Below are 19128 nucleotides of genomic sequence, written 5' to 3'. Positions count from 1 at the left end.
CCTCGTAGCAGTTTTTTGTATTGAATTGTGCTTTCCTTGAAAATGTAGGCTACTCATTCTACATACAGTGAATACAAATTTCAATCAATTAATCAATCAATTGGATAGTAGCCTAATTACTTTGGCTGGTTATGACACACATGCAGATTTTTTGTCTGTGTTCTACTGAATCTACTCCACAAGTCATACAGCTACAAGACCGTAGTATTGAATACTAAAATAATTTACATCACAAAAAAATCTAATTGCTGCTTTATTACATTTTATAAATCTGCTGACGGTGAAGTAGAACACGCCTCAAATTGGTCATAGAAAATACATATAATAGGAGTTGTATCACACAAAATGTTGTTTTTATTATAAAATAACACTGTATAAAACTCATATAAACCAAAATATTGGTGAATAAATCATGCATCATTGAAAGTTTTGTATAAAATGGACAGTAACAAGAAAAAATATATAAGCTTACAAATGCTTATGTTTGTTTAACATTGTATAAAAAGCAAAGACGTAACAGATTGGTCATAAAGGAATAACATGTAAGATGTTTATAATATCAGGGAGTTAATGGCTTAAAAAGTTGTATTACAATCGTACAAGAGAAATGTGAAGACAAAAGAAAATGTCTAACTTCTTAACAAGATACAACCCACTGTGTAGCTTCTTAATCACATTTCTGTTTAAATTTCACATAGTCTGGAAAAATTGTGCCATTTCAGTGGCTTTAGCATGAAATATCGGACTGAAATTACGTTTGCTAAATATATACGGCACATAATTCTCAACATATTTTGGCAGGCTCTTTATCTCTTTTAGCACTACTGTATGGCGATCTGTGAGGTGTGTAATTCTAAGTTACAGTATTAATTGAATTAGTGGCAACATTGTGTCCTTTAAACTGGGTGGCATTACACTTAGCCATGTTTCTATTGGTAAACATTTCATAAGCTGAGAAGTAAACTGTTTTTGTGAAATAATAAAAACAATTAAAAGTCCAAAACGTAATTAAAAAAAGGAATGGAATGGAATCTAATGCAATTTACTAATGCCACTTTTAAAGCCAGTATGTAGACTACAATATAGCTACATTTTACATTTCAAAAGATTATGACAAAATATGTATAAATGCAGAGTAAAGTTGTCATACTGTATACAGTAGACTTTTGAGTTGTTCAATAATGTACATAACCATAAGGTAGTCAAATGCAGCCCAAAAGAATAAAATAAAATAAAAGTCTGTGAAACTCAAAAACAGCCCCAAATATTTTTGTTGACTTTGCATCTAAACACTGTGTAACTGAAAAGGGTAGCTAACTCAGACAGCACTTGAGGGTGGAACACCTTGAATGACATATCTTACTGAGATACCGGTACTGAGATACTGAGAGTTCATTTGCAAGGAAGTTTGTAAAAAACATTGAGTCCATCATTTAGCAATTATAAAAAAAGGCACATCAACCAAGTAAAGAACAGCAATGTGGTGATACAATCTGACTACAATCATAATTGTTAACTGCTTAGTCACCTCCTCAATATGCAATGAGCTGCTACCACACAGAATTTCACAAGCACTAAGCTATCATTCATCAATATAGTATTCGTCTTCAACTCAAAAAACTCTTGCCCAGATTTACCTTTTTAGCAGAACCATATGTCATACCTCAATTACAAAACACAACCACTACTGGACAATACCTTCATGAGTGCAAGAAATACAATCAGAAATCAAATGGTAGGATATCAGATTTAAATGAAAAAGTTATTATGATCCTTCGACTTCGACTAATGTCGAATGTATGTATGTTCAGAAACATATTTTTGTCCCATTGACTCGCAACAGCACCGCTAACAAATCCTTCATATATCTCAGTAACCAAACTGTAAATGCAAGTGCAGTTTGGGTGTACTCTCAACACCTACAGAGTCATAATTAATGTTAAAAGCACATTGCAAGTAGATGTTTAAATCCCTGCCTACATTTAAGTTGACAACATAAACCTGTTCGAATTACACAAAGAAACACACTACTCCTCTTTTATATTTGACCCCAGGACACTGAGTGTCAGAATTATAACACCAATTCTTGCCAAGAGACTACATTTATAACACTTAAAGGCCCTTAGTTGGAATAACTGATAGTGTACATTATGTCCCTCTCATACATATAACACTTAAAAAAATATCTATATGCCTTCATACACACACATATATATATATATCTATATATATATATAAAAGAAAACATCTGGATGGTTCACTGCTTGCCCTTTCGGTTAACTGACTATTTGCCGAAGTACAATCAGTTAATACTTTTGCCTCAAGCCCCAAAAGCTACTTTCCAAGAGTCAATGATTGTGTTTACATACACTTATATTATTCATGACACCCTACTATTCCACTCAATGCAAACATTATAAATTTAGAATAGCAGTGCTAAGGTCACGTGGCAATTATTAAACTCAAATATAATAAGCGGAATATGATTAGCCAGGAAACTGGTAGGTTAACATTTTCTACCCCTTAATATTGGTTGAAGTCAGGTAGATATTTTGCTCATTCATAGATGATCAACGTATTTTTGGCCAATGACCTTAAATGGGAAATTAACCAGTATATTTTGTATGTAAACACTGTCATAGTTCACTGAGAAATGATTTCAGAGTGATTAGATCAAAACTCTTTTGTTTTCTAGTAGGGATCATTCTAATCGGCTGGATTTGGCTTGATGTTTATACTGCCACATGCCCAGTACATTCACTGATGAAAGGCAGGCTTTGTCTCTCTAGCTCAGCAATATAAAACTTTGATTCACTGCATCGTTAAAATAATGACACTGGATAGAACATGCGAACATACACCTGTTGTTATGCCAAGCATACTTACAGGTAACTAAAACCGAGCACTATTGTCCTGTGATCACTAGGCACAAAGAGGTAAAACGGCTATAGCAGTAAGCTGAGGACTGATGTGCACAAAAATAAGGCTTGAATATCTGATTCTCCTAACATGATGTAAGATATGAAACCCTAAAAACTCAAATCTTTTTAGATACAAAACCTAAAATATCCCAAAGCTTTTAAGATACAAAACCTAAAAGCTGGGTCAGATCCCACCACCATCATGATCAATACTGGTACCAGCAATCCTACAAAGAAGTGAAGGTGTTTTTCCACAAAGAACACTTGATCTAGTGCGAGGGGAGCGTAGCACTGTTGGCTGCATTGAGTTGGCCCACAGCTAACATCAGGATGTCTTTCTTCTCCTTGTGAAATCGCAGTTCTCTGCCGGCAAGCCTGGAGTCTTCTAGTTCTCGCTCTGTTGAGGCCAGCTCCTGGCCAATAGTACCAGCAACTCCTTGTTCTCGGTTTACCCAATCAGCAGCCATTTGGGTGCGCATGTCATCATCTAGAGCCCTATGGGAGTAATGAGCCAGCACCTCCTGAAGGTAACGTAAACATGTTAAATGAGAAACATGTACAATTTTAGTATTCACTCAAAAAGCAAGTTGAATGAGTAAAATGGTGGTATAGGTATAGTATGTGTCACATGTGTTACTCTGCACTTTATTGTTATTCGTTGTCACTCGTCTCAACATGTGCATTCACCCATTAATTAACAAACAAATAGACAAACACACACACAGTACCTGTCGGGAACATTGCCTTTCTCTCATGGCCTTGAGGCTTCCATTCCAATGCAGCAGCTGAAATACTGTCATCAGTTCCTGAAACAGAAACACAGTTAAATCGACGAGACCATGGACGCATGTATACAGTGTTGCAGCTCTGATTTCCTTTTAAAGGAAAGTGATAAAAGCTTCTTATATCTGGAAAGACAAATAACTAATCATGGTAATCAGGTTTTTTGGCAATTTCTTTGATAATTGATATTGGATTAACTGGTAACTAGAAAGCAATGTACTAGAGCAATATATAAAAAAGAGGCAATTCTTCCCAGCTGCTGTCTCTAAACATGTTGTGTGCCAACTATGGAGAAAATATAAATAATGAGAACTCTAATGTATATATTTTACAGTGTGTAACTGTGTATGTAATGACTTTCAAAAAAAGAGAGGAGATCCGCACATCGCTTTTAAAACGGTGTGCGGATCTCCTCTCTCCGTTCTCAGTCTTTTTTTGGATCCTGCACCCGTTGAAAATCCTGCACCTCTTGACCATTTATGTAATAACTTTCCACATAAGGGTGATTTATACTTTGTTGCATGATGGTGTTGTGCACAAAGAATAGCTGATCTCACAATGCCTCGCAGCGTGAAGCATTGCAAGCTTGTAGATTGACTATTTCCGGTGCGTTAAATTGCGCGCAAAAAACTATAATAAGTCCTTCACTGTTGGACTATCCAGCATAGTGAATGTACTCACACATGCATGAGTAATAGTTCTGCACTCAAAGCACAATGTTGTTTAGCTTTAGACCAACTACGCCTGAGGTAACTGTATGACCGCAGAGGGCCTGGACTCAGACCCTGCCTAATAGAATAAAATGCTAGTCATGACTATCACACTCACACACATTCCAGATTTACATATGCACCTGAAACTCCAGCATTGATTTTCCTTTGTTGGACTCGAGCATGAAGCGAAATGCCCCAATTCCCGTACTGGGGTTGTCTGCCTCTTCTCTGTTACCCTGTGTATATAGCAAGATGTTAATGTCTTGTCTGTGTGTGTGTCTGTGTGTGTGTGTGTGTGTGTGTGTGTGTGTGTGTGTGTGTGTGTGTGCGTGTGTGCGTGCGTGTGTGCGTGCGTGCGTGCGTGCGTGCGTGCGTGTTACAGTCACTCTCTGTGTGTCACTCAGTCAGTGTGTCTGTGTTACTGTGAAACATAGATACAGATATGTGTTTAGATGGTGGGATGAAAACATACACTTTTGTATAAAAACAACTTTCCTTAATGGCCTAGGGATCATTATAATTGGCTGGAGTTGACTTTCTTTTTTTTTAACACTGAACCTTATGAGTACAGCTTACTTTGAAGCAGGCTAGAGCCTCACACACGCTCTTCTCAATGAAGTCATCTGTGATCCGACGGGAGGGATGTTCATTGAAAACAGAGTTCATCAGAGCGATCTTGGCAGCACTGCGTCTTGCCTCTGCCTTGGTTGGACAGAACTATAAACAGTGAACAATTTATGTATTAGCTTTCCAAATTCTCACAGAGCTTAGATATGCATATGCAGCCAAATGCTTAAGTGATAGCAGTTGTTTACTTTATTCATCTACTTTAGCCTTTTTGTCACCCCAATATAATCACAATGCTGTTGCATCATATAAGCTTTAACCACCCTTCATGGATCAGTTTAAAAGCTGTACAGGCAGCAGCACGGCACAATCCAGTGTTCATTCTACTCCGAAAGGGTACAAATGGACCTGTAATTGTACTGTATGATGACACAAAATATCTGGTTATCATAAAGCCATCCCGGAACTCTCTCAGACTTTTTAAAGTCAATAAATAAATACACTACTTAGAATAAGTACCTGGAAACTCCCAAAACAGCTGCCTCCTGGAAGGCTAACATAGCAAACGTATGGTGGGTTGTTGGATGGAACCATTTCATAAACAACAAGAGCCCCATTCCGGAGATCGGCCCCTCTGGTCAGCTTCATCTGCCAAAACTCCTGTAAAGCCTCCACCACATTAACTGTAAAACACAGCACACACATAGTAAGCTATATCCATCTTGCATTTCAATTTACAGCCCTATTGTTTAAATGAACACTTCCTTAAGTTGTGCATTGAAACAGACACAGATTTTCATGGCATGTTTCCGCTCAAACTACAAATCTGGAAGAGCAAAGGGGGTCATCGCAGAAAACACTGTCAAATATGGATGTCTGGGTTTTTTTCCTGCTTGGAAAGTATTTAGGTGACTGCCTAGCAGAAAATCCCCGATCTGCTAAGCCAAAAAGGGGGGGGAAGAAAAGGCAACTGAAGCCTATATTTTATGTGTTTATACTGTGTGGATATATGACCTGTCTACTGTGCATAAAGAAATAACAAAAGACAAAAGCAATTATAACAAACAACTCTGTCATAAACTATTATTTGTGGTGTGCATTGGCCTGCGGAGAGACAAGAGTGCTGTGGACGTTCTCCAACTGTCTGGCTCTCTTTGCCTCTAAGCTCTTTCTTGCTCAGTTCTTACTGTTTGACAGCCAGCTCTTTGCTCACACAGATTCGGAAGACTGATTGGTATCGGTAAGCCTTAGTATTACAGGCCTGAAGTAATCACTCACCTGTCCCATCCTGTTCCTGGTTAAATTACACTAAAATCACATGCATAGATCCGAATGTTTAACTCATATTTGTGTCTTTGTCTTTTCAGTCCTTCTTGTTATATTGGTTGTAAACAGATGCATGTAAATCAATACATTTTGACTTGGCTTTGACTTGAGACTTAACATAAATATGCACCAAAAGACTCAAAAACAGATTTGATTATAAGCAAATAAATAATGTTATTTAGTCATTGTGATAAAGATTCGGATTGTCAAATAATATCTTATAGACACACCTTTCACTGTGCTATTGGCCACTTCAAAACACTGGGTACAGTGGTACCCAAATTCCGTTTTCTTTTTTCATTCCAAGCCATGATCTCTGACTGTAAATTACCAGATCTTCACTAATCGAAGATTTACATATGGGATTAGTATTGATTTACAAATGCAAAATAAAGAACTCCTGCCATTTATTTTTGTAGCACAAATTTGTAGTGGTGTAAAACATTAGTTGGGTGTTCACCCAAAACACTCATGATCATCCACCACTGCAGAGACCCAGGTTAAATTCCCGACTATTAACACAATTTGGCAATGTTGGCGGGGGGGAATCTGGCAGAGGAACATGTCCTGGACCTCACTGCACTAGCAACCTGTTGGCTGAGGCACCTGTCCAATGGGGGACCTGAGGGAGATAGTGAACCCATGTGTACGTCACACTCCTGGTAAAAGTCTTCGCTGCCAGGTGAAAAAAGCGGCTGATCAAGCCATGTCTATGAGAGACGCATGATATTTTACACTCCCCAGCCCAATGGGGGGGGGGGGGGGGGGGTGGATTGGCAGTAACAGGGACCGCAGTACACATAGGGAATATTTGGTAATGACAAAATTCGGGAGATGAGGGAACAAAACAAGGACAATTGTAGCACAGCTATTGAAGACAGATGTTCAATTGATGTTCAAATGTCATTGGTCAACATTCAGAGTCCCAACATTCAGTGTCATAACTTTAGACTTACAACCTGGCTTGCAACATAATAAAATGTAATAACAAAATAATGACAAAATATTAAAATGTATCATGTGTCGGCCTCTATCACTGGATAGAGGCCGACTTTCCCTGTATGATGAAACATAGACCCTCCCATAGAAATCTAATTCGCCCTCATTTCTCTCCATCTCTCTGTCGCCAAGGGGCGAGGGACATAACATAATATAGGAACACTGATTAAAGCCATGAAATAAGCATAGGGTGTAACAAATTCTTCCCCGAAAAGTATGGCATTGCTAAATTCCAATTCCACATTGTCTGTTTGGATATAGACACTACTAGTATTACATCTGAGGTGTCTTGTTTCTTATCAGGCAATATGCATGCTTGTCACATTATAATTATCTACCACTTATTACTATTATTCAGTGTGACCCCTTTGACCACAAGATCATGCAGGGACATGTACAATAAGAATAGTCAATCATAACTGTCCATCCATAACTGTCCATCCATAGACAATTATACAGTATAGAGACTACTATTTGAGTATTGATCTGAATCTGAACAGCTCTGACAGTCACTGTTGTGATTTTTGAGGTCACACAGTGTACTCCTAAAACATCCTTTCTTAAAACCACTGGACACAAATTGTGAGCTTATCACATTATTGACACGAAAAAGGTGGTGTGCTCTCCATAGCTATAAAACAGTAGGCTACTTTTGACCACCAGCGGCCAGCCACCACTGTCCTAAATTATGTATAAATATGCCATAATCGGTCATACCAAATACCAAAATTACACACTTGTGAATTCGTAGTGACTGTACAGCGTACACTAGACCCTTAGACTTTCAAATGGCGTATATAACAAGCTAAAAACTGGCCTTGTGGTCCAAATTCCTGAACAGGCATTCCTGCTAGAAGAACTAACAACTTGACACAGGTCAGAAGCACATCTCCACATGAAAAGAAGACATTTGCCACACTGGAACTCTACCTCTGCCATAGCCCTGTGTGTGTTTAGCGAAGCTCCGAACTACAGCCTCCACTGCTTCCTTCAGAACCGCCGGGTTCCCTGGGTTCCCCGCACCGACACCGAGCCCCACGCCGCCCATAGAGCCGTACAAGCTGTGGAACTGTAACGGAGGCGGCGGAGGAGGTGGTCCGGAGGACGCGCACAGAGAGGCCGGGGGAGGCAGCAGCGGTGCTATTGGAACCGTCACCCCGGGCCGAAGAGAGGAGCGTAGGGTCCCAGTCGGTCCGATACCAAACCCAATCCCTGGCTGGAGTCTCTGTGAGCGGATATTATCAGGGATAGATTCCATTGTCCCCACGTAATGTCTCCAAGAACCCTCGGGATCTAGTTGAAAATGTGCAATGCGTTGTTGTGCGATTCAAAAGTAGGCACTCGCTACGTTTAAAAGCAACTAAAGGCTTGCAGGCTTTCGACAAAGGGGGATGTCGACAAAACAAGCACTTATCCGATGTCTCTTCAAAACAGACCTCTGCTGCTATGCTCTCTTCTCCCTTCTAGATTAGGCTGTTGGATTGTCAATCATGAAAAGGCGGAGAAGAAACCCGAGCCATCGCCTCTTCTTGTCCAGAACACGCAGGTAGATGGCGCTATTGCGGTATCTACCGCATATGTACAGTATGCAACGCCTGTACCGTTACTGTATATTATGTTAACGATCAGTAAACTGCAGCTTGTGCTGAAGATAACGTCTGAGTTCACCCTATGACTTCACCCCACTTCACCCAGGCACACACGCCACCCAGTGTTCAAATCAAAACTAAAGGAGTACCGGGTAGTTATACCAAACGGTGGTTCGGGCCCATTTGTATGGGGTAGGTCTACTACCCACTACCGTACTGGCGTACTCACAAGTAAATATATAATATTATTTCACAAGATTTGTTTTATTTATTTCAAAAAAGAAATCACACTTTTTCATGAATAAAGAATGAATTAATAATTATATTAAAAAATGATTTCATAAATTAAAAAAGAAATCCACAAATTTAATAAGCAAAAAAAGTACTGGAGAGATAGCAGATCTACAAGGCTCACGGTGCATCTCATTGCAAAGCGCTGTGCTATTTATTTTCAAAGTTTTGATTGATTGAAAATTGTATTCAGTGTTTGTAGATGGGTACAGTTCAAAAGAAAGTACAGGTCAATACAAAACTGCTACTGAGAGGATATAACCAGGAAAAAAGCACTAAGATTTGTTTACATCAGGGTCCTCCATTTTCAATTAACATTTAAAGACGTTCAAATTATACACTTCTATGAAAAACAGGAAAAAGAAAGTAAAAAACATGTAAGTATGGGGGGGGGGGTTGATTTATTGATTGAAGTATTTATTAATAGTTTGCAGAATGGGTACATTTCACATGAAAGCGCATGCCACTCAATATAAAGACTACAGTGGACGACACACTGATAAAGCATTACACTTGTTTAGGCTACAACATGGATACACCATGTTAGATTTATAGCTGAGGCTATGAAAATAGCCAAGAGACCAAGTACCTCGACCTTATAAGACTTCACTGGAAAAGTGAGAACCCCAAAAGATGAACTTAGAGTATTGTAAAAAAAAACTTGAAAGGATTGTTTGACACAAGACACAAGTTCTTAAAGTATTTCTCAGATTTCTTAAGTTTTTCTTCAGATTCAGAGCGTGTACAAATGTAAAGAAATAGAGGAGAGAGAAGTGCTCTGAATGTCATCATATCATTTTGCACAAACATATATACTGAAAAACATGTCATTGATTAGGATTCAGCTGTCACATTTCAATAGGTTGAAAGGTCCCATCAGTGTAAGATGTCATCAGGCTGTCATGGGCGTCCGATGGTCTGAATCCCGTTTTCGACTTTAATCACGTTCCGTGATTAGGATTCTGTTGTTGTCCATTTATCTCATAGGGTGAGAGTGTATGTTTATCCTCATCTTTAAGGGCAAGGTTGTTGTCGTGTTGATTTCCATGTTTTTCCATTTAATCTTATTTCCCTTTTGGTATAATTGACAATCTGGAGTGGGCGACAGCTGATAGTGGAATACACACGCAAATATTGATATGACATCACTGTGTGACAGGGCAGTCCTGTGCACCAGATACAAGAAGATTTACAAGGTCTTTTTTTAACATAGTAATAAGATGTGAACATAAAATATGAAACAATAAATCATAATGTAAGAAAATACCAATCACACCATTTTCAATTTATCAGAACATTTAGAGACGTTCAAATATACACTTATATATAATAAAAAAACAGGAAATCATGTAAGAAGGTAACAAGGGAAAGGAAACATATACAGTAAGGGGGTGGGGGGATTCAGATTTTACGGGGGCCAGTTTCGAATTGCAGCCATCCGTAGTTGCCCTTTGAGAGCGGTTTTGAAGGAGTCAAGGGATTTGCATGTCTTAATGGCTGTTGGTAGGGCGTTCCACATTTTGGTGGCATAGGAGCGGAAAAAAATTAGTCCCTTGTTTGTGCCGAATCTGGGTTGAACATGGTTTGTTGAACTCCCTCTGGTGTTCTGGGTGTGAACTTTGTTGACATTAAGGAAGTATATAGACAGGTACATGGATATCTAAGTGGTGTAGCGAATCTTGTGGACTAGACCCATTGCAAGATGCTGTACTCTGCCATTTCAGCCTGGCTCAACTCCCGATCCTGACGGCCTTTACTGCATGTCACTCCCCCATCTCTCGCCCCCATTTCCTGTCAGCCTACTGTCTGTCCCTCTATAAAAAATATAAAATAAAGGCGAAAGCCGCAAAAATAAACATTTAAAAAGTGGGGAGGGGTTAGCTGGGTTCGGGGAGTGAGGCCAAGTAGTAGCCTGACCAGTTTTGTTTTGGGAAGTCTGGAGCCTTGTTTTAAGTGGCTTTGAGGTGCTGTGGTACCAATAGGTGCATGCATAGTCGAAGAAACCTTGTACGAGGGCTCCTGTTAGGGTCTTCAAGGTGTTTTTGTTGACCAGTGACTTTTTTGGCTTTTTAGAGGGGCCTTTTGAGAGCGGTTTTGACTCGAGTTTGATTGATTGAACTTTTTATTTCACAGTAAGCCTATACAGAATGGGTCAAGTCAATACAAAAACTGTTACTGTGGACGACATCAGAACACTGTATATGTCAATGATCAGAGTACAGCTTATCCCGACTAAAAGATAATGTGTGACTTAAGTTCAACCCACTTAACCCGTTCTAAACTTTAGATCAGTAGATTGTGCAATGTGAATTGCATGGCGTAAAGTAACTGGGTCCAGTGGTGGAAAGTAACTAAGTACTATGTACTCAAGTACTGTACTTAAGTACACATTTGAGTTTCCATTTCTCTATACTTTTACTTCTACTCCACTACATCTCAGAGACAAATATTGTACTTTTGTAGATTTGTATTATTACAAAACATACATTACCAGCCCTATTTAAATTTGTAAACAGCCGATCTACAAGCTCACAATGCCTTGCATAATTTTACATTTTACATGTGATAACTTGTGAAACAGGACATTCTGCACAGTGAGTAATTTTACCTTTGGTGCTTTTTATATTATATATATATTATATATATTTTTTGCCTATACTTTTTTTTTACTTTTAGTTAAATTTGAATTACCGGACTTGTACTGTGTTTCTACTGTATATTGCAGTATATTGATACTTTTATTTAAGTACAAGAGTACTTTTTCTACCACTGGAGGTTATATAGCTATATAGGCTACTATATACATCAATGATCAGAGTATAACCTTTCATGACTTCACCTCACTTAACCCAGGGCACAACAGGGGTTGGTGCATAACCTTGTTGTAAACTTTGTGCCAGGGTGAAGTGAGGTAAAGTAACTGGGTCTAAAGTAAAACTAACTGCATTCTGAGAAGGCAATGTACAAATACAGTTCTTATAGGCTAAATGTTACCAGACAGATCACATGATTATTGTAGGTTCAGGTAGAAGACCACTGTATAACCTCTACTACTTCTTTAGTGAGTGACAGGACACCCATGGGCATAACATAACACAGAAGGAGATCATATCTGATCTTGTTCCCCCCAAATTTGTCTCAAACATGGGTACAAATGCATTCTACTATGCTGCCACCAAAATGTCGAATGACCTAGCAGACCTTCCAAAAGACAAAGGTTCCCGACTCCCTACCCAAACTCAAAACTAACCTAAAACAATTATTGTCCTCAAAATAATAGTTTAACTCTGTAAATATACCATATGATTCTACTGAGCTTTATTCCAATGTTTTATATTGTATTGTATGTATTATAAATGGTGCATTTATATAGTGCTTTTATCCAAAGCGCTTTACAAAGATTGTGCATTACAATCACCCTAGTCTTTCGAGACAGACTGTTGACTAACATCAAACAAGTTCAAAGGAAAAGAGGGCGCTGTTTTTCCTTTATTTTTGGACGATGGGTTCTCAGATTGGATTCACCATTCACACACACATTACATACACCGATGGCGGAGGAAACCATGCAATGCACCAACCTGAATGTTATGAGTTGCCCATGTCTGTGTATTCCAACTTGAGATACAGTGTACTTGATATGTATTGTGTACTGCCTGTACTGTAGCATACTTTATAGATAGGCTACGAGAGACATCTCGGCAGCAGCAAGGTCAGCCTTGCTGCAGTAGGCACGTTCTTCTGTCTCATATCTTATTGTCACGTCATTATGATCCAGCACTATTATGTTTCCTGTTTGTGTAATAAACTTTGTGAACCTTAGCGTGATACTGTCTCGTTAATTTGTTCTCCCGGGCCCGCCGCCACAGTCGCCGTACCAAAGGAATACTTCAACTGGATAATCACACACCACCCAGCCTGCACACACTACCTGTCTGTCAGAACCAGACGAGGGTCCAGTACTTAGAGATTACAACACTGATCATCAGGAGTAATTAGGGGTTCAGAGTCTTGCTCAAGGACACTTTGACACAAACTCTGGGGGAGCCCAGGATTGAACGTTTGTGTTATCCTTTTAGCATAACCTAAAAGACCTCTCTCTACCTGTACTGTAAATGATCATGTTAATAACGTATCGAATCAATCATTGTTGCAGCACTAATATATCACTGCAGTTATGTTGCTATACTCTTAAGGCCTATTCATACTACAGTTTTAGGTGATAATTTGACCACTGAAAGAGTGGTTAGTAAAACAGAGATGTGCTGGGGTGACCGTGAGCGGTGCAACGCTTATCTCTGTGGCGTGACGTCATGTTGTCCTTTTCATGTTGTCATGTTGTCACTTTATCACCTAACACTGGAGTATGAATAGGCCTTTACACTGAGATTAATCTCATATCTGTTAATCTTATATCCATTTAGCTGATTAGTTTATGTTAACCTTACCTCAGCATTGGACAGTGGTGGTGTGTTGTTAGTTGGGGGTCATTCACAAGAAAATAATGACCTCATCTTTACTGCCATCTGTGTATCAGGTTGTAGCTTACGCCTGGGGATTTTACTCACAGAATATGTTAATGCTAGCGTAATGCTATCTAGTAACCATTATTCTAGTCTAATCAACAGTTGCCTGTCACTAAGGGGTAGGATGGAAAAAGATAATGAGAAAATTAAACTGGTTTTAACAAGCCAAATATATTCCACTACTACCTGTCCATAAGATTTACCTTTTTGTAGAGGTATTGCCATTTGTACTGTTACCAAATAAAAGCAACTTGTTTAAAGATATATAAAATACACACTTTGCAGTTTCACAGCATCAATGTCTTACCTGATCAAATATTAATGTAAAGTAATTGAACTAGAAAAAAAGTAAGTATCAGCTATGTTCCTGAATGTTAAACATTGTAAAAGTATGGAGCATTCCAATTGATTTCACATTGATTACAGATAGAATAAAATGTTTCGTAATGTATCCGTATCTAATCTAGGTGATTGACCAACACTCACCCCACTGTTGAAGTGCCTTTGAGCAAGGAACCAAACCTCCAACTGCTGCAATGGAGCTGCGGAATGGCCAACAGTAGAAAACTGTGGTTACTGCGCGGCTCCCAAGTGTGTGTGTGAGTGTGAAGCATGAAGGGCCCACTTGAAAAAGAGATGGAAACCTCAGTGGGATTTACCATGGTTAAATAAAGGATTACAAAAGTATGACATTTGTCCACACTAAATGTCCCATAATAACATACAAATGTATGTCCCATATAACTGAAACAACTTCCTTATGTCAATAGTCCCAAACCTGGTGACTGTTTTTCACCAATAGACTGGGACTGACCAGTCCAAAAAGTATAGACACAATTCAAAAACTCAAATTCAATGAACATACTATGTAGATATCTTACTATGTTATTGCTATCTTTTTTTTTAATTATATCTTTATTGTTATGCCAATCATCAAAGATGATTGGCATAACAATACATTTTATCCTACATCTAAGATTTAATTAGGTCTTGACCCACAGGAGGTCTCCACATCATGATTGTGTGTTTGTGTGTGTGTGTGTGTGTGTGTGTGTGTGTGTGTGTGTGTGTGAGAGAGAGAGCGGGAGAGAGGGGGGGGGGGGTATCTGCAGATTATTAATTACAAATTAATGACTTTTAAGACCTTTTTTAATACCTCTAAAATAAAATAAATACATGAAAATAACTGGGTCAAAATGATTCAACAAAATGTACTATAAAACTGGTCAAACATTCACCAAATTGTCAAATAATAATATATGAAAGAGCAGGGTCTGAAAACACGAGGCGAAGATCTGCTATTTTCAAAAAATATATGTGGAACAGAGGCAAACTAAATGTAATGCTTCAACTCCTACAATTCCAAGTGCTTTTCAGGGTGTGTGTGTGTGTGTATATAACACAAATGTACTATTATATATAGTATAAATCGGACATTAATCCTTCTTGCATGACGTGGAAAGCTAGCATTAGTTAAAGCCTTTCAACAATTCTTTATTTCATGGAAAGAACACTGACTAAAAGCTGGGGGCTTATTTATTTACTAATGGATTTGGGCAACACAGGAAATCAATGTAAACATGACCTACAAGATGATTCATTCGACGTTATCACATTGAGTGTACTTTGAGATGGCAGTGTAAAAAGTTCATCTTTCTTAATCTCCTTTGCTCAGCATGACATTCATTAACGTCATATCGATGTTGTTGCTGAGGATTAAATCCTGTTATTTAAATCAATACCATGATAAGGCGCCCACTTCATTTGAGTTGTCAGCACTCCAACACAGACGGACTCTTGGACTTTGGTAAATGTTGCCCAGGTGGCAGGCTGAGCTGGAAGGTCAAACTGCTTTGTCACATTTGCCAACATAAACAACTAATTAGTTGTTGAAGTTCCTCATCTTGTCCAATCGGCCATGTGACCGGCCATAAATCTTTTGCTGGGCTATAAAAAGCTCCGTAATCTAGAAGTTAGGCACCATCAGGTCCAAGTTAACAGGTGAGTCTTTCTCCACTGGTCTCTTTTAAAATGTTAATGTTTTTTCATTACATCATACTCATGATGATAGTATGGTAATGTTGAATTGTATCTACAGCATAATTGCAATTAAATGTCTAACTTACTGTATGGATGGATAATTATTTACATAATAATGTGAATCGTTTTTGCTTGAAAATACATTATATTATTATTAACATTATTAGATAATACATTATTTTATGGCATAAACATACAGTATATTTACTTAAGAGTTCCAATTCATGATGTTTAATTGGTGAAGAATAGATTTGGGCTGAAATACTAAGGGGCTTAGATTGAGTGATATTTTGATATGATATGATATGTCATATTTGAGTACACATTTCATGAGAAAGGAAAAGCAAGGAAACCAACACACACACACAGGATTTATGGAGTATATCAATGTAGGTAATCTATTGCTAAACCAACTGTTACCAAATCAAATATATTCTCTCCACAACTTCAGAATAAATGATAATTTTACATTTACCCTTAATTAAATGGCTGAAATTGTAAATGATGTCAGTGTAAATGGAATGGAGCAATAGGTGTACAACATGACTACCCTATGTAGACTAAGCGTAGCATATAGTTGCATTTCTCAATGCTAAGTCAGTTTTAAGTTAAAATGTTTAACAGTGTTACAGTGCTAGTAAGTTTGTGGCTGTGAATGGCATTGTGACCTGAATGTTTCGAGCATACAGAAAAATAAATGTCAAACAGAATCATAAACTAAAAATCAAATCACACAACATTATAGTGTAAGTTGTTCAGGGAAGGTTCAGCTTCCTACATTTCTTAGTCAAGTCACCCATTAGATACCTTGCTCTCAGGTTAGATAATAAATGGATTATCACATTTTTCTGATATGGTCATTAGGGCAAACTATGTCACAGGCTAGCATAACCTATATTAGTTAACTAAATAAGTGAATGTGCAGTGCAGCATTTAGAGGCTCTTCACTCTCATGAATAACAGAATGGTGTCTTATGAATGCATGTTGTTACATATTAAATTAACCATAGCAGCCATATACAGTATACTATATAGATATTTATGTTGTTTATACCTATAATATATTGGATATTTGTTAAAAATATATATAACAAATATGTGCCTGCGCAATAAAGAATATATCATCAAGACAATGCAATAAATAAATGTTATTCTCTCCTTAGTTGTGCCCACCCATCAACAGCCATGAAGTTCTCCCTTGTTGCAGCTCTCGTTGTTGTGCTCGCTCTGGCACATGGTATGATCAGATTACTATTACTAAGACCTTAAGCTGTGGTTAACTTTTTTACCTGCCTATGTATAAAGTGAGAAGTTGTGCACTACTTTGGTCAAATATGATACAAACAATGATACTTTCATCATAGATCATAAATGATGAAAGTATTTGAAATGTTTGCAATAGTTTTATTTACTCGTTGTAATTGTTCACTTTTATCAACCTACAGGAAGCAGAGCAACAGAGTCCCCTGAAATTGAGAGGATGAGGCAGTTCATTGAGGACTTGAAGACCCAAGTGCTCAGCAGTACTCAGTGAGTTATAGACAGTGGACACAGCATCCCATTTTTTCCCCATAGGGCAGTGCTTCTCATAGTGGCTCTTGGGGGGTGGGGTTGGATGGGGTCCCCAGCAAAAGTAGTTGCATTTTATAGCATCAAAATAAGTTTAACCACTTTAACCCTATACTGAAAATAGTTGATTACAAACAAGCTAAACACACAAATCCAGCCAAATAAATGTTCATTTTGTGGTCCTTTGAACAGGTTACCCACCATGCAAAAAAGGTTCTTTGTTCCCCACTTAGAATAAACCTAAACCTAAACCAGAAACCTAACCTAGTAATTCTAGTAAGACAAAGTATTTCAGCAACTTAAGTCTTAGTGTTACTTTTAGTAGCAAATTCTGATTTAAGCTCAGTCTTTGAACAATCCATTGAACTTTAGGCCTGCCTAGGCTACTTAAAGTCTTAAACTATGTAGTCTTAGCCAACTAAAAATGAACACTGGCATAAAATAAACATAAACATAATTGCTCAGACTCTTCAACAAAGATGGCAAAAACAAACATTCTTTGTTCTGTACTTATACATACAATTGTATAGTACAAAACACTGAAGTCCTTAAACCAGAAACCTATAACGTATAGAACCTGGGGAACATAGAACCTGGGGAACATAGGGATGACCGCGATGAGAACCAGTGCTGCTATAGGGCAAATACATCTTACATTAGCAGATCCTTCTCATCTGGAGTCTGGACGTTGCTTGGTATTAAGATATTACTGTACTAATTATTTCCAGGTGCCACTGACAATCAGCTATAACTTATAAGCATGTTATAGCACAATGTAGTGGAATACCCAATTTCACAATGTGCTGTCCTGATAATTAGGCCTACAGTATTGATGGGGTTAAGTTCATGCTTCAATTTGTTTGTGTGTTTTCTCCTCGTCTACTCCCAGGACCCTCATGGCAGAAGGCCAGACTCAGCTGCAGCCCCTTGCTGCACAGCTCCAGGAGCAGATCAAGCCTTTTGCGGCAAGCCTTGAAGAACAGATCAAACCCTTGGCTGAAAACATGCAGAAACAGCTCGCGCCAATGATCGAAAGCTTCACGTCTCAGGTTACTGAGCTGCTCCGTCAGGCGTCAGAGCAGGCCAAGGCCATCGGCCAGTAAACAAAGCTGTTTTCCAAGTGTGACACTCAAAATCCCATCCATCTTGGGCTGCGTGGCTTTAGATGGCCTATATACAAAAGCTACTCCACAATGGAGTTAAAGTTGAGTTATCTGGTAATGGTCTGTGTTCCAAAGCTTGTTAACATTCATTTGCAAAGATGACTTTTGTAGAACAAATAAAATCTGGAACTGGGTCTCTTTCGTGTCAGTCTCTTCTGTCTTTCATTTTGCATTGGACTTTAACTAGTCGCATATTTTAAGTTGTTTCATCTTTTGGAGGTGAACTTTAAAGAAAATATCTTTGGTTTGTTTCTTGCTTGCTTTAGGCTGGCCTACATCTTTGACTTATTTCTACAAATTATTGGAAGTTCACATCGTCATCTGGTATGTGGATAGTCTCCTGACACTCTGGGCTATATTTTTGACCATGCTAAACCCCTTATCCCTAAACTTCTTTGGCTTTTTTTATTTTTTTACTATTTTGAAAAACATTTTTGAATAGTTAAAATAGCCAATCTACAAGCTCACAACGTGTCGATGTAGATCAGCTAGTTGAACTATTCAAAATAGTAAAAAAAGGGCAAAGTAGTTTAGGGATAAAGGGGTTTAGCATGGACGAAAATAGAGCCCTATGTACTTCATGCTTGTGTTTAGGGGTGATTTGATGCAACAAGGAATATCAGACTAAATTCCAAAAGGGT

At 38.3% G+C, this 19128-nt stretch overlaps 2 protein-coding genes across 2 annotated transcripts; one reads left to right on the top strand and one right to left on the bottom strand.

Annotated features, from left to right (window-relative positions):
• Positions 1–240: 240 nt before the first annotated feature.
• On the bottom strand, positions 241–8769 carry lix1l (limb and CNS expressed 1 like). Its single transcript, XM_079522613.1, has 6 exons — positions 8240–8769; positions 5504–5667; positions 4994–5134; positions 4558–4653; positions 3650–3727; positions 241–3442 (listed from the first exon to the last, which is right to left on the bottom strand). Exons 1-6 carry the CDS (start codon positions 8565–8567, stop codon positions 3191–3193), a joined length of 1059 nt encoding a protein of 352 aa, XP_079378739.1. The 5' UTR covers positions 8568–8769; the 3' UTR covers positions 241–3190.
• Positions 8770–15504: 6735 nt separating this feature from the next.
• On the top strand, positions 15505–18621 carry LOC306938309 (uncharacterized protein). Its single transcript, XM_079522426.1, has 4 exons — positions 15505–15716; positions 16919–16992; positions 17201–17285; positions 18214–18621. The coding sequence occupies exons 2-4, from the start codon at positions 16941–16943 to the stop codon at positions 18425–18427; spliced, it is 351 nt and encodes a 116-aa protein (XP_079378552.1). The 5' UTR covers positions 15505–15716; positions 16919–16940; the 3' UTR covers positions 18428–18621.
• Positions 18622–19128: the final 507 nt, after the last annotated feature.

Source organism: Electrona antarctica (genome assembly GCF_951216825.1).
Source record: "Electrona antarctica genome assembly, chromosome: 15".
Taxonomy (NCBI): Eukaryota; Metazoa; Chordata; class Actinopteri; order Myctophiformes; family Myctophidae; genus Electrona; species Electrona antarctica.
This window is presented reverse-complemented; position numbering and strand designations above follow the sequence as displayed.